Raw genomic sequence first — 15,362 nt, 5'->3', positions numbered from 1 at the left:
GCTCTAAATAAAGCTTATCGGGCATGTTTATGGACGTGTACGCTTATTTATCATACGTATACAAGAATTTTCGTCAATATAAAAAAAAATATAAATATATATGTGTATATATGTACAGATAATGCGTGTTGTCATTTCATACGTTCTTTTGCCGCCAATTTATTTGACGTTACCCGATTTTCACCGCGTGAAGGTAAATGTATACTGGAAAATCTTTTTTCTTTTTTTTTCTTTTTTCATGTATATTTTTATTTTTTATATTTTTTATAAGTTTTGATTATTTTATTTTTAATTTTTTTACGGGATTTGTAAAATTTTGATTATGTGTTAGTAATATAAAATTATTCTAGTCGTCTTATATTAGCATCATGAAAATCTAATGAGCACGAGTCACAATATTTCAGTATATCATAGTATTTTTCACATTCGTTACAAATGTAATAAGTTCGTTTTTCATATTTATCATTACAACACGTTTTTCGTTTTGGCTACTACGTCTTGTATGTATTTTTAGATTACCAAGGCTTGCTCGCTGGAGATAATCGTTGGCAACATTCTTTGCAATAAATCCCGTAAAAAAATTAAAAATAAAATAATCAAAAATTATAAAAAAATAAAAAAAAAATATACATAAAAAAAGAAAAAAAGAAAAAAATTGAAAAAAAGAAAAAAGATTTGCCATTATACGTTTACCTCCACGCGGTGAAAATCGGGCAACGTCAAATAAATTGGCGGCAAAAGAACATATGAAATGATAACACGCATTATCTGTACATATATACACATATATATATTTCGATTTTTTTTTACATTGTCGAAAATTCTCGTATACGTATGATAAATAAGCGTACACATCCATATCCAGACAGCACAGGACATTCTATGGATATTCATTTTATGTCCATTTTACGTCCACACGTCCATGGACATAAAATAAACGTCCATCGTACATCCGATTTAAGACATCTGTTAATGGTCAATATTTGGACGTCCACAAGATGTCCGATCTTGGAGGTCAAAGTTTCTCGCGAGCACGCAAGCATGTATTAGTTCGTTCGTTTACCGCTACGCGACATGCGATGCGCTATATTTCTCGTATTTAAGTTTCAGTTATGAGAATTATATAAAGTTTGCAAAAGGTAACAAATAAAATTAAAAATGTATTGTTCAATTTAATTTCTGATTTAAAAGCACGGGTTTCAGATATTAAATTGATTTTATAAGTCGGACAAGTAAATGTCCGGCGAATAAACGAAAATAATTTTTCATTATCTATTTAAGATGTAAAGTGCAATATGCAAGTATAAATTATAAAATTTTATAAGTATAAATTATAAAATTTTTATATAAAATTTTTATGTAAAATTTTATATGAAATAGATAAATTATATTATTATTTAGGGATTGAAATATATATGTTTCGTTTAAAAATTATGATATGTTTAAATCATAAAGGTTATTCTTTTTTCACACATATAATATACATTTTTTTTAAATTATCTGTTTTATAATCCTTTTGTGCAAAAAAAGTAACATTTAAATAATATGTGATATTGCATTAATGTATATGTGATATAAATTTTCTTTAATAAATGTATTGCTTAAAAAAATATATATTTTATCTTTTTAATATGTAAATTCAAATTTTGTATGTAATCCCTTTTTCATCTCGTTATTACATCCACATCCGTTTTGTATATCTGTTATTGCTAATTTATGTCCATTCGGATGTCTTTTAGACATGTCAGGGATTAATTTATATCCACCAATTTTATATTTGGATATGCTATGAATATCCACTGTATATTTGAGGAACATAAAACGGATATTTATGGATATTTTCAATATCCTTCAAGGATATTTGTAGAATATTTTATGGATATCTGTGTGCTGTCTGGGTAAACATGTCAGACAAGCTTTATTTAGAGCTATTTTTAAATATATTTACTTGTTTTTACGTTTAATATTACTAATATTGATTTTCAAAAAGTCGAAAATTTAAAGTTATTTACAAGATTGAGCGAAATACACATCGAAAAGTCGAAGAAAAATGCATTTTTCACGACTTTTTCAACTTTGAACCGCCATCTTGAGTCCGCCATCTTGAATTTTTGAAATTACGCTACAGGGTTTTTTAGCATAGATACACATGACACTCTTAAGCGTGATTGCGATCCTTTCAAAGACCTTTTTTGAGCTCAAAACATGAAATATCTGAGACAGAATCTGAAAAAATTCGTGTTTTTTTCAAAAAATTTTCTGTAACTTTTTTCAAAAATTTTATAGGTCAAATCTGACAACGGTATCCGAAAGCTGAGATTCTAAGCTTTCAAAATCATTGTTTCACAAATTTTTCACGAGTCATTTTCATATATAGATTTAGCGCCGAAAATGATGTAAAAAAAGTGTCCGTTCCGTCCTTAAAGAGTTAATATACGCAATAAATGAATTATTTCATTTATTGCGTATATTAATTCATTTATTCATCTAATAATTTATTTTATATTTTGAATCCTAGCAAGAAGTCCAGATTTTTAAACAAATTATTTTAAATTAAAATTTATCAGAAATTAAACTGATGCAAGAAAAGAACTGTAGAACTTTGGATCTTATGTTAGTCTTTTATCAAGAGACACGGTAGTGTCTTGCACAAAGTTCATGTAAAGCATTAGCGAGGCACTCCGTGTATCTATACGCGAGTCGGAGAGTCGAGAGTAACTCAAATTACCGGATTTCAATAACGGCTGAACGGATTCAATTCTTACTAGGCTTAATCGATACAACGAGTTTGAATTATATAAAGAACCTACACAGCACAAATGGCTATTTGCCTGCTGATAATCGACATTTTTTAATTAACTTGAAATTATCTTTTTAAGTCGACGTTTAGTCAACTATTTCTAGTACGGTTTATTGTCGACTTTAACTATCGACTATGAGTCGACTAAGGTCGACCATTTTCAGAAAATTAAAAGTCGCCTTTCGACAAAGCGAAAAATCAATTAAATTAGGCATTTTCAATTAAATTAGGTATTTTCAAAGACTTGGTTGATTTAATTTCATTATTCTTTAATTGTATTATACGTAACAATATTATATATAATTAAAATATAATAAAACCTACACGGAAAAATTTATCCAATATCTAATAAATATCTAAATGTCTATATGAGGTCCATATCCTCTATAGACTAGTAGATGTATACAGAGTTGGCCATTTTAATACGTCCACGGGAATATCTCCTCAGATAGGGACGATAGCGGAAAATGCCTCAGACAAAAGTTGTATGGCTTGAAGGGGGCCATAAGATGGTGTCATTGGTTTGATCTTAAAAAGTCGTGAAGGTCACCTTCAATTTTTTAAATAGAACTCCCTATTTTTTATTACATACATTTTTTGTAACTCAAATTTGCTATAGCTTATCTCGAGAACTTTCCAAAACGTTATAATTAAGTTAGTTTTCATTAAGTACTTTCCAAGTTATGAGATTTGAAATTTTTCTTAATATTACATAAACCGTAAAATATCTTGTAAAATATTCATTTTTCGATTACTTTACCTTAATACTTTTAGGTATAAAATAATAAAAGGAATCAATTGGTGTAAAGAAAACATATAGTTGTTTCGAAGATAAAATATGTAATTTGCAATTAACAATTACATATTTTGTTATTACGAACGTGGCCATTTCGAACGTGGCCGTTTCGAACGCTCCCGCCAAAAATCCTTTTCATATACTTCTTTTGTACCTAAAAGGAACTTATTTACAAAATTTGACTCAAATCGGAGCATGATCGTTTTCGGAAGAATAGCCCAAGATACTTTACATAGAGATAGACGATCAGTTTTAAATCTTTCCTCAAAACGATATAATTTTATCAAAAAAGATCTTATCAAAAGATTTTATCAAAAAAATTGTTTACATCAAAGAGCCGATTTTTTCAGTAATGCAGCAGATTTAAAAAAATTGTTAAAAAAAATTCTCTTTCTCAAAGTCTATCTTCAGCATTCGTCATTTTGTAAAACATTTTTTGTAACTCAAATTTGATTTTTTTAGCTTCTAAGAGGACTGTTTAAGGATGCTTTGTATGTACACTCGGCAACCAAAAAATGCCTTAACACCTGAATTTGCCCGTGTCAAGGCATATTCGGACGACGTACTTCCACTCTATTAGAATTGTACGTCATGACTATTTAATATCTGGCAACGATGTTTCAAAGCGTTTTTTCACCAAATTCAAACTAATGTGTGACATATCTGAAAAAGTGGTTAAGTGTCAAATATGTCAAAATGTATATGGTTAGAAAGTAAGTAATGCACATTAATTATATAAAATATTAAAATAAAATACATTAAATATATAAAAAATATAAAGCGTGATATAAATTACACATATTAATGCCAGTTTTTTATTGTGTGTCACAGATTTGAGGACGAGCGACTGGTGTTCAAATATAAAAACTTGTCAGAAATAAAATACAAAAAAGAAAGAGGAAAAGGAAGAGAAAAAATATAATGAAAATATGATAAATATATATATATATATATATATATATATATATATATACATATATTATATATATTTATTATGTAATTTATTTTTTTATATTTTTTATTATTATATATTACTTACTTAATACAGTATCCAATATTCTTTTTCTATTACCAGCTGTAATCTTCTTTGCATAGAATAAATTAAATTCTGTGTATATCCTTCTTTCTGCGATAATTGTTGCCAAACTTGATGCATGTGGTTTCTTAAAGCATCTCTTGTCCTGAGTTGACCAGCTTTCCATGATAACTTCATTTGAGCCCAAACATTTTCTATTGGGTTTAAGTCTGGAGACTTTGCTGGCCATCTAATTTGTTAAATGTCTGGATTTTCAGTGAACCATGCTTGCACCAATCTGGAAGTATGAATGGCACTATTGTCTTGTGCTATCTTAACAATTGGATATTGATCTTCAGGGAAAATTCGTCTAATTGCCGGTTTTAATATTTCTTCTAAAATTTCCACATATTCTTCCGCATATCCACATATCCATCCTTGGGGATATCTCTGTGAGTTCTACTAATCCATGAGACGTCATGCATCCCCAGAAGCCTAATGTGATTCTGCTGCTAGTTCTTGATGGAAGAACATACTTCGGATTTAACCGTGTGGTCGTACGCGTGCGATTCACGGATCACCCGGATAAAATAAAAAAAAAGAAAGGTTAATGGTCCGTCAAGCCGTTGTTAGACCAAATGTAAGTCGGAGGAGGATAAGATATAAGATAAAGATATTTGGAAGTCACCAATAAAACAAAGTTAGTCGTATTAAAATATTCTCGCTGTCTTTATTCGCACCGACATTCCCACAAGAATCCAAACAGGCTCGCAGCCCTAAGCACCCGGGCAACTCACGACAATGCTCCTAATACTCGGAACTCGATAATTAAATCTCCTGAACGCGACGTCTGTACTCCGTTACGTCTCGGAGGCGAAGCTCCTAATTTTTCTCACGGGGCACTGTGGCGCGAGATCTCCCACTAACTCTCCATCAGCTGTGGCAGATTTTAATTGGCTAGTTCTCCGTATTCAAAGGTAAACGGCCGATCTTCGCGTCAACAAGTTTTCGTATGACACATCACGCTTCGTCAAAATATACATCCGACAATACGAAACAACAATAGCCTGCCACGGCCGATCGACCTTCTCGAAACTTCTAGATTTAACTACTCGCTTGTAAATATGAAAAGTCCGCTGATCTATTTCAAATGTAAAATTTCAATTTTTAATCTCGCTGAGACTGCAATTAGTTTCAAGCGTCGCCACAACCGGATTTCTGTCCCTTTGATCGTCAGACTCGATATCGCCCTTCTTCTGCGGATGAAAAAACTTTTTCATCCATCCAAACAACGGCATTCCATTTTTCTTGGGGTGTATTCAAATGTTGTCTTGCGAATAACATTCGTTGCCCTCTATGTCGAGGCTTGAGCTTTATTTTTTTTGTTGCAGGCTTACAATGAACTTTTGCAGCACGTAGGCGACGTCTTATTGTTTGTGCACAAATATTTATATCCCTGTTCCTCAGGATATTTATAACAGAATCAAAAGGATTTTCGTCAACAGCTCTTATAATTTCTTGATTTATTCCGGAGTAGTCTTCTGTCGCCTTTTATTATTTTTGCGATGGTCTTGCAGATTTGCCATACCTCTTTCTTCATGCTTTTTTTATCCATAACGCAGCTGTCTGACGAGTACATCCCACCATGTTTGCAATCAGCAACAATTAACCAATCAGAGAGTCCTATTTTGAATTGGCCAATTGGCGACGTGGTCAATCGGGTGCCACCCCTCCGGAACAAAATCAAGAAATTATAAGAGCTGTTGACGAAAATCCTTTTGATTCTGTTATAAATATCCTGAGGAACAGGGATATAAATATTTGTGCACAAACAATAAGACGTCGCCTACGTGCTGCAAAAGTTCATTGTAAGCCTGCAACAAAAAAAATAAAGCTCAAGCCTCGACATAGAGGGCAACGAATGTTATTCGCAAGACAACATTTGAATACACCCCAAGAAAAATGGAATGCCGTTGTTTGGATGGATGAAAAAGTTTTTTCATCCGCAGAAGAAGGGCGATATCGAGTCTGACGATCAAAGGGACAGAAATCCGGTTGTGGCGACGCTTGAAACTAATTGCAGTCTCAGCGAGATTAAAAATTGAAATTTTACATTTGAAATAGATCAGCGGACTTTTCATATTTACAAGCGAGTAGTTAAATCTAGAAGTTTCGAGAAGGTCGATCGGCCGTGGCAGGCTATTGTTGTTTCGTATTGTCGGATGTATATTTTGACGAAGCGTGATGTGTCATACGAAAACTTGTTGACGCGAAGATCGGCCGTTTACCTTTGAATACGGAGAACTAGCCAATTAAAATCTGCCACAGCTGATGGAGAGTTAGTGGGAGATCTCGCGCCACAGTGCCCCGTGAGAAAAATTAGGAGCTTCGCCTCCGAGACGTAACGGAGTACAGACGTCGCGTTCAGGAGATTTAATTATCGAGTTCCGAGTATTAGGAGCATTGTCGTGAGTTGCCCGGGTGCTTAGGGCTGCGAGCCTGTTTGGATTCTTGTGGGAATGTCGGTGCGAATAAAGACAGCGAGAATATTTTAATACGACTAACTTTGTTTTATTGGTGACTTCCAAATATCTTTATCTTATATCTTATCCTCCTCCGACTTACATTTGGTCTAACAACGGCTTGACGGACCATTAACCTTTCTTTTTTTTTATTTTATACGGGTGATCCGTGAATCGCACGCGTACGACCACACGGTTAAATCCGAAGTATGTTCTTCCATCAAGAACTAGCAGCAGAATCACATTAGGCTTCTGGGGATGCATGACGTCTCATGGATTAGTAGAACTCACAGAGATATCCCCAAGGATGGATATGTGGATATGCGGAAGAATATGTGGAAATTTTAGAAGAAATATTAAAACCGGCAATTAGACGAATTTTCCCTGAAGATCAATATCCAATTGTTAAGATAGCACAAGACAATAGTGCCATTCATACTTCCAGATTGGTGCAAGCATGGTTCACTGAAAATCCAGACATTTAACAAATTAGATGGCCAGCAAAGTCTCCAGACTTAAACCCAATAGAAAATGTTTGGGCTCAAATGAAGTTATCATGGAGAGCTGGTCAACTCAGGACAAGAGATGCTTTAAGAAACCACATGCATCAAGTTTGGCAACAATTATCGCAGAAAGAAGGATATACACAGAATTTAATTTATTCTATGCAAAGAAGATTACAGCTGGTAATAGAAAAAGAATATTGGATACTGTATTAAGTAAGTAATATATAATAATAAAAAATATAAAAAAATAAATTACATAATAAATATATATAATATATGTATATATATATATATATATATATATATATATATATACATATGTTTTATTTTTTCCAGAAATTTAGCAGAGAAAGAAACGCTGGTTTTTCTTATTCTGAATTGACCAGCTATTCATAATAACTTCATTTAATATTCAGTAATATTCAGTAATTCATGATATTGCATATTGTTACATAGTGTTACACCTGTATATATTATGTCTGTTAATTATATGTTTAATTATATTTATTTTGAATTATAAAAACGTTTACTTGTTTATTTATATTTATTTATATAATTTATATTATATTTATATAATTTATTTATATTTATTTATATAATTTATATTATATTTATATAATTTATATTTATTTATTATTGTATACAAATACAAATAATAATTTCAAAAAAATATATATATTTATCATATTTTCATTATATTTTTTCTCTTCCTTTTCCTCTTTCTTTTTTGTATTTTATTTCTGACAAGTTTTTATATTTGAACACCAGTCGCTCGTCCTCAAATCTGTGACACACAATAAAAAACTGGCATTAATATGTGTAATTTATATCACGCTTTATATTTTTTATATATTTAATGTATTTTATTTTAATATTTTATATAATTAATGTGCATTACTTACTTTCTAACCATATACATTTTGACATATTTGACACTTAACCACTTTTTCAGATATGTCACACATTAGTTTGAATTTGGTGAAAAAACGCTTTGAAACATCGTTGCCAAATATTAAATAGTCATGACGCACAATTTTAATAGAGTGGAAGTACGTCGTCCGAATATGCCTTGGCACGGGCAAATTCAGGTGTTAAGGCATTTTGATTGATGAATGTACAATCCCAGCAAAAAGTAGTTTAAAATCAATATTGACGAATATATCCACTTTTTATGTATTTTGAGAAATTGCGTGGAATATTACAATTTGATTTTAGCTACAGTGCAGAGATGTTTATTTTAATATTTAATGCGTTTTTACTGAAATATTCGGAATTTTGTTAATCGAAATGGTTAACTTATTTTGGCAGAGAATTTCGCCTTGTGTCAGATACGTGGCTAATTTCATTTGAATTATATTTAATATAATACAATAAATTCAATGAAATTAACCATGTATCTGACACAAGGCAAAATTCTCTGCCAAAAGTTAATCATTTTGATTAACAAAATTCGGAATATTTCAGTAAATATTTACAATATAAACAAATATATCCCCAATAAACTGTAAAATCTTAGATATTATGTAATTAAATATTTAATCTATGTTCGATTACAATCCCGGCACGCCAAGTTTTCATAACTTGCTTCGATTTAGAAACTGTGCGATTTAAAACTTGCGTAAAACCTTTTTTTTTTAAATTATACACATTGTATAAAAAATGTTTTAGAAATTAAAAGAATCCTAATTCCCATTTAATGTTGATTTTAAATATTTTAAAAATCAAGTTTCTCTAAATGAATATAAAATGCGTTTTAATTTCTCTAGGAAGAATTTAAGTATAATATTTCTACGATATAAGATTGATATTTCATCAAATATTATATCAAATTTACAAATTGCTCTTAAGTACTTGGCTAATAGTAATTATTGGTTTCATATTTAGTTTTGATATTTTATTTTTTTCTAATTTTTTTTAGACAAGTTATTTGTTTTGTTTTTCAGGAAAATAATTTTGTGAGGGAAAATTATTGTAAATTATTTTTAAGGACTTTTTTTATTAAACATTTTGTTACATACAAGGTAAAATATTTTTTATATATTTGGCGTATTTTTTTTTTACCTTTGTAAAGTTCTTTTTAGAGGGATTAATTATTGCGAAAATCGTAAAACAGTAGGACTTCTTTATTCAATTTAGCTCGCTCTACATGCATACGAGAGGAAACAGTTATTAACGGATATCTCATATATATAATTTATGTATAATAATTGTACTTATAATTATGCGTAATAATGAATTATATTATGTGTAGTGCCTTATCCAGTGTTTTTTCAATGAATTAAATATAGTAAGTACACAAAAATGTTACAAAAATCAATTACAGCAATTGGTAATTTGCTTTTTTAATCCTAGTTTTTATTTTACAGGTAGATCAAAGGGGATTTCCCAAGCAAGACTCCATTATTCAACTTATGACACATAATTTACGTAATTCAGAGTTGCAAGATTTTATAGTCGAAGCTATTGTAGAATGTTTTCATTACCTGGATATGAGGCAAGACAAGTGTTACTATTCACAAAATCTTCTAACTTGCTTGAACGAAAAGGGAAAAGAAGTATGTCTATATACATAATTGATAAATTTTATTAATAAATTTATTTAAATTTTAATGAACATAATAAAATCAAAGATCTCAAAATAAGTTTAAAAAAATATATAAGTTTATAATTTTTAAAGATCAGTTCCCTCTAGTTACTAAAGCTATAAAAATTTGATTTTTTAAATAATTATATAAAAATAAACTTTAAAAATGCAAAAATTATTATATTTTTCAAACTTAATATTTTGAAACTAATCAAATTGTTTATTTTTTCAGAGATGCGAGGATTGGAATAATTATTAATACTATGCACATATTTTAAATAGCTGCAATTAAATATAAGTTCTAAAAGAAGAAAAATAGTGACGAAATTAATTATTTCTATAAAAATATGATTTAGAAAAAAATACCACGTATACAATTATTATTAGAGAAGTACATAGGATATATAATGATTATACACAAAGAGATATAATAAATTAATATATTATATGTTCTTTCTTATTAATATTATAACGTGTATATATACATGTATATACTAGATTTTAATATAGATAACTATTATTTGCATTTCTCTCATCATAAAAATGTGTGTGTGTGTGTGTGTGTGTGTGTGTGTATACATATACATACATACATACATACATATATATATATATATATATATATATATATATATATATATATATATATATATACAGAATAGACTATTTTAATCAATACACACGAATATCTCGAAAAGGAGAAGTTTTTCAAAATATGTTTCAAACAAAAGTTTTATGACTTTGAGGAGGAAAATAATGACATTATTAATTTAATTGTAAATTACGCCATTTTAGAGATTATATCATGGAAATCATTTTTTTAAGTTAATCATTTTTTTAATCGATTTTTTTTTTAAATAAAAGTTGTAGCTGGCAATTAGAGGAATTCAACGGTTTTTTATTTTTTGAAATTGGATAATTTTTCACTGCGACAGTATTTCAAAGTTTAAGTGAAAAACTTCCACGTCTCCATATACAGTGTGCGTATTTTGTAATTCCAAACCGCCTTTCTCTTTATGTTATTGCTTCTATTTGATGATTAACTAACTCCAGTCCGATTGACACGCATTTTCCCGCGCTCAGCATTACCCCGAATTGTGAGAGGCAAGGGGACGCAAAATCCCAAAAGGATGAAAGCCCTACCACGTCCACATCGTTTATCTTGGATAATGCTAAGCGCGAGAAAATATGTATCAATCGGTCTAAAGCTAGTTGATCATCAAATAGAACAAATAGAACTAGTTCAGATAATGGATAGAAACAACACACACACACACACACACACACAAATGGAGGGCGGTTTGGAATTACAAAATATGCATATTGTATGGGCGTGAAAGTTTTTCACTTAAACTTTGAAACGCTGTATCTCAGTGAAAAATTATCCAATTTCAAAAAATAAAAAACCGTTGAATTCCTTTCATTGCCAGTTACAACTTTTATTTAAAAAAAAATCGACTTCCATTTAAAGAAATGGCCTTCATGATAAAATCTCTAAAGTGAAGCCATCTATAATAAAATTAATAATGTCATTATTTCTCCCCCTAAATCATAAAATTTGTTTGAAACATTGTTTGAAAAAACTTCTCTTTTTCGAGATATTCGCGCGTATATTGATTAATATGATCTACCCTGTATGTATGTGTGTGTATGTGTGTGTGTGTAGTAATAGACCTTTTTTATAAAAAGCATTATTAACTTCTACATATCATTATCGTTTCGCAATAAAATAAAAAAATCTTTCGAATATTACTTTTATATACAATAAACATTACTTCCTTTTCTTTAAATCTTCAAATCGCTTCATCAAGTCGTCGAAATCAATATCATCGTTCTCGGGAAGATTTGTAGACGGATCATTGTTTTCTGTTGGCACTGCCGGCAGATCTGGGAGCTGATAATTGTTCATTGGCATTTTAGATCTAGGCTGAGGTTTCGGTTTTTCATCAGACTAAAAAAATATACATAAATTATATTTATGGAAGTTCTAGGTTCTAATCTTATCATTTGAGCACATATATCTAATTATATAATAATTTCTATCAAATTCAAATATTATTTTAATATATTAATAAATATTATTTTAATAATTCTAATAATTATTCCATAATAAAATAGAAAAAATGTATAATTTTACCTGTTTATTTAAATCAGGTGGAAAATCAGATTGGTATGGTGGTGGTAAATCTTCCTAATTAATTTTTTAGATGTTATTATGAATAAATAAATTATTTTATTATCAGTATCAGGTTAATAATAATTTTATTAATATTATTTATATAATTGTCAATATATATGTAATAAAATCACGTTACTCACTTGTTTATTCGAGTTAGCATTATCCAAAGGTATATTATACGAAAATGAAGTAGGATTGAAAGGAGTATTTTGATCCTTTTCAATCGGAGATATTGGAGATACGAATCCCATAGATAAAGTATCTTTTTCTGAATCCTAGAATTATGATATACAATATAATACAATGTTAACATGTGATGCCACAAATAATGGTGATATATATAATGAAAGTGCAAAAAGTAGATTAAACATTATTCCTATTAAAGATTAATCCTTTCTGATTGTTATTTATCAAAATTATATAATTTATTTATATTTATTTATTAAAATTATATAATTTATTAAAATTATTTATTAAAATTATATAATTTATTTATGATTTTATATAAGAATTAAAAGAGTTATTTAAATTACTATATTTGAGTGAGATCCAGGATCAGGTAACAAAGGTGCCTGTGGAAAACCTATAAAACCAAGTGGATGAGGCATTCCTCCACTAGCAGTATCTAAATTGTTTCTCGATTCTCCTCCGTTAGCTCCTATGTCGATCAACATTGCATCCTGGGCTTCTGCCATCACTTGTGGATCTGGTTCATAATCCACATTGTAATTTTTGGCAATCTCTATCAAATATTTCTCTACGAGCAACTTTGAAGGTGACTGCACACTCATCTTATGTTTCAATTTCTCTGATATTGTCTGAATTGCTTCCTCCCGACATGCTTCTGTATACTGTCTGCCATATTTAGATGTCAAGATATCTGCTATCACTTTAATTTCCTGCACATCCGTTTGAATACGAGGTGCTGCCCAAAGAATAGTAGATATTGCTTCTGCTAAACCTTCATCAAGGTTTCTGAAAATAATAATAATCAATTGAAATTGTATGTATGAGTGTAAGTGCAGCAAATAAAATTTTTCATCTCAGGAATTACTTAATAAAAATACATAATTCAGATAATAAAGAATCTTTTAAAATATGCTATATTTGCATTTTCATCATTCAAAAACCTTGTAAACAAAAGAGAGTGAAAAGGCAACTTTGAAATTTCAAATTATCATATGAAAGAAATAACATAATTGAATTCTATGTTAAAAATCAAGCAACTTTCATTTAAAATACTTTGTTTTATTAATTTTTGATATAATTTATTGTATTGTAATATACATAGCAATATAAAATTTTGTTATATGAAATTTTTTTGTTTACTATTAAGTTTTTTGTTTACTGTCTTAATTATTTTAATTGTTATATTTATTAGTACATATATACTTCAAAAAATTTTTTATCCAGTAGTATTAAGTGATTAATGTTTATGTGAATTGTGTTTGTATGTCAAAAAATGATTTAGAGTATACAAATACTATAAAAATATCTTAAAAATAAATAAGTGTCATAAAAATAATTTTATAGATCAGTTAAAATTATATTTAATTATTATATTTATATTTAATTAAAAATTAATATTATTTATATATAATTAAAAATTATATTTAATTATTATATTTAATGTTTCTTGAAAACTAAGTCCTCCATTGCAAAATGTTTTAAATAAAATTTTGTAATTTCAAATAAGACATAAGATAGCTTTTAATTCAATCTCAGAGATTTTAAGAACTTAATTTTTTTAATGGAATTAATTTATGTAAATCGATTTCTTACAATATTTAAGAAATTATAAAAGTAGGATTAAAAATTAAATAACTTATAAAATTTTTTTTTAAATTTTAACTTGACAATTTTATATAAATTATGAAATATTTTGGAAAATATTAAATTTTCGATTAATTTATCTCAATACTTTTATGTAAAATAACGAAAAGAATCAATTGGTCAAAAAAGTATAGTTTATAAAACAAAATTAAATTTGCAATGAATAGTTACATTATGCAGTTGCAATGATTTGACGATTTATTAAATGCAGTTGAAACTCACTTCATCTGCTGAATGAGACCAAAACGTGCAAGCAGTAAATCGCAATACATCTCAAGCAATTCCATTGCCTCCACCATGTAATCTTCCCGGATGATATACTCCACTCGAATTTTAGCTCGCTCAGATTTGCCAGCAGCAATATAATCGGCAATCTCACGACGTGCCTTCTGTGCCAACTCAGTTTTCTTCTTCTCCAGTAATTTTAGCCGATTAATTGCTAAACGCAAATGTGTCTTTAACTTCGTATAGTTCGGCCCACTTGAGAACATCTTTGCACTTGCTATTCCCTATCTGTATAGATTTTTCTTTCCTGCAATATTTTATAAAAGTCGGATATAAATATTTGATGTATATTTGATAACACAAAAATATAGTTGAGGTGAGAAATTGTATTTCACTCGATAGAAAAATCAAGTCACAAGTTTCTAAAAAAAAAGTAAGAGAAAATATACTTGCCGAAAACAATTTGATCCTTTAGAATATTTATTTAGGCAGTCAAATATACTGCAAAGAATTTTTCAATTTATATTTATTTTATTTTTAAAATGTCAAAAATACATATATAATTAAGATTAATCTAATATACCTTGATATATTGATAACAAATTATATGTAATAACAACACTTGTGTGTGACAATATAGGCCATAGACATAGTAAGTATAGACCGAGCATCCATTGTATGGCCGGTATTCATAGTCCGATCTTATATTTAAGATCGTCTTAAGGTGCGGCCTCATTGACGCTAAAAAGTAGCGTCAACCATTGGTTGAACAAAGAGGTAAGTATAGTTGCTTCATTGTTCAACCAATGGTTGACGCTACTTTTTAGCGTCAATGAGGCCGCACCTTTAGGCCGGTATTCATAGTCCGATCTTATATTTGAGATCGTCTTAAGTTCGAGCTT

General features: G+C 29.2%; 2 protein-coding genes and 1 long non-coding RNA gene across 4 annotated transcripts in view; 2 read left to right on the top strand and 1 right to left on the bottom strand.

The window, feature by feature from the left end:
• The window catches only part of LOC109610267 (general odorant-binding protein 71), a 34,586-nt gene extending 24,078 nt beyond the window's left edge, over positions 1-10,508 (top strand). The window contains exons 4-6 of the mRNA XM_025412356.1: positions 9,891-9,926; positions 10,006-10,194; positions 10,456-10,508. Coding sequence (XP_025268141.1) covers positions 9,891-9,926; positions 10,006-10,194; positions 10,456-10,482 — 252 coding nt within the window. The 3' untranslated portion in view covers positions 10,483-10,508. The remainder of the gene's footprint in view (positions 1-9,890; positions 9,927-10,005; positions 10,195-10,455) is intronic.
• LOC112639171 lies at positions 6,473-8,649 on the top strand. Its single transcript, XR_003123335.1, has 2 exons — positions 6,473-7,852; positions 8,592-8,649. It is a non-coding gene; the product is annotated as an uncharacterized LOC112639171 (long non-coding RNA).
• Positions 10,509-10,940: 432 nt separating the features above from the next.
• Positions 10,941-15,130, bottom strand: LOC105249876 (IST1 homolog). 2 transcript variants are annotated; one of them, XM_025412386.1, is made up of 7 exons: positions 15,044-15,130; positions 14,914-14,961; positions 14,458-14,767; positions 12,936-13,377; positions 12,543-12,677; positions 12,361-12,414; positions 10,941-12,174 (listed from the first exon to the last, which is right to left on the bottom strand). In XM_025412386.1, exons 3-7 carry the CDS (start codon positions 14,724-14,726, stop codon positions 11,995-11,997), a joined length of 1,080 nt encoding a protein of 359 aa, XP_025268171.1. In that variant the 5' UTR covers positions 14,727-14,767; positions 14,914-14,961; positions 15,044-15,130; the 3' UTR covers positions 10,941-11,994. The 2 variants fall into 2 exon arrangements, with proteins under 2 accessions (XP_025268171.1, XP_025268177.1); XM_025412392.1 differs by lacking the exon at positions 14,914-14,961.
• Positions 15,131-15,362: the final 232 nt, after the last annotated feature.

The sequence above is a fragment of the Camponotus floridanus genome, unplaced genomic scaffold (assembly GCF_003227725.1).
Source record: "Camponotus floridanus strain SB8 unplaced genomic scaffold, Cflo_v7.5 scaffold108, whole genome shotgun sequence".
NCBI classification, from domain to species: Eukaryota; Metazoa; Arthropoda; class Insecta; order Hymenoptera; family Formicidae; genus Camponotus; species Camponotus floridanus.
This window is presented reverse-complemented; position numbering and strand designations above follow the sequence as displayed.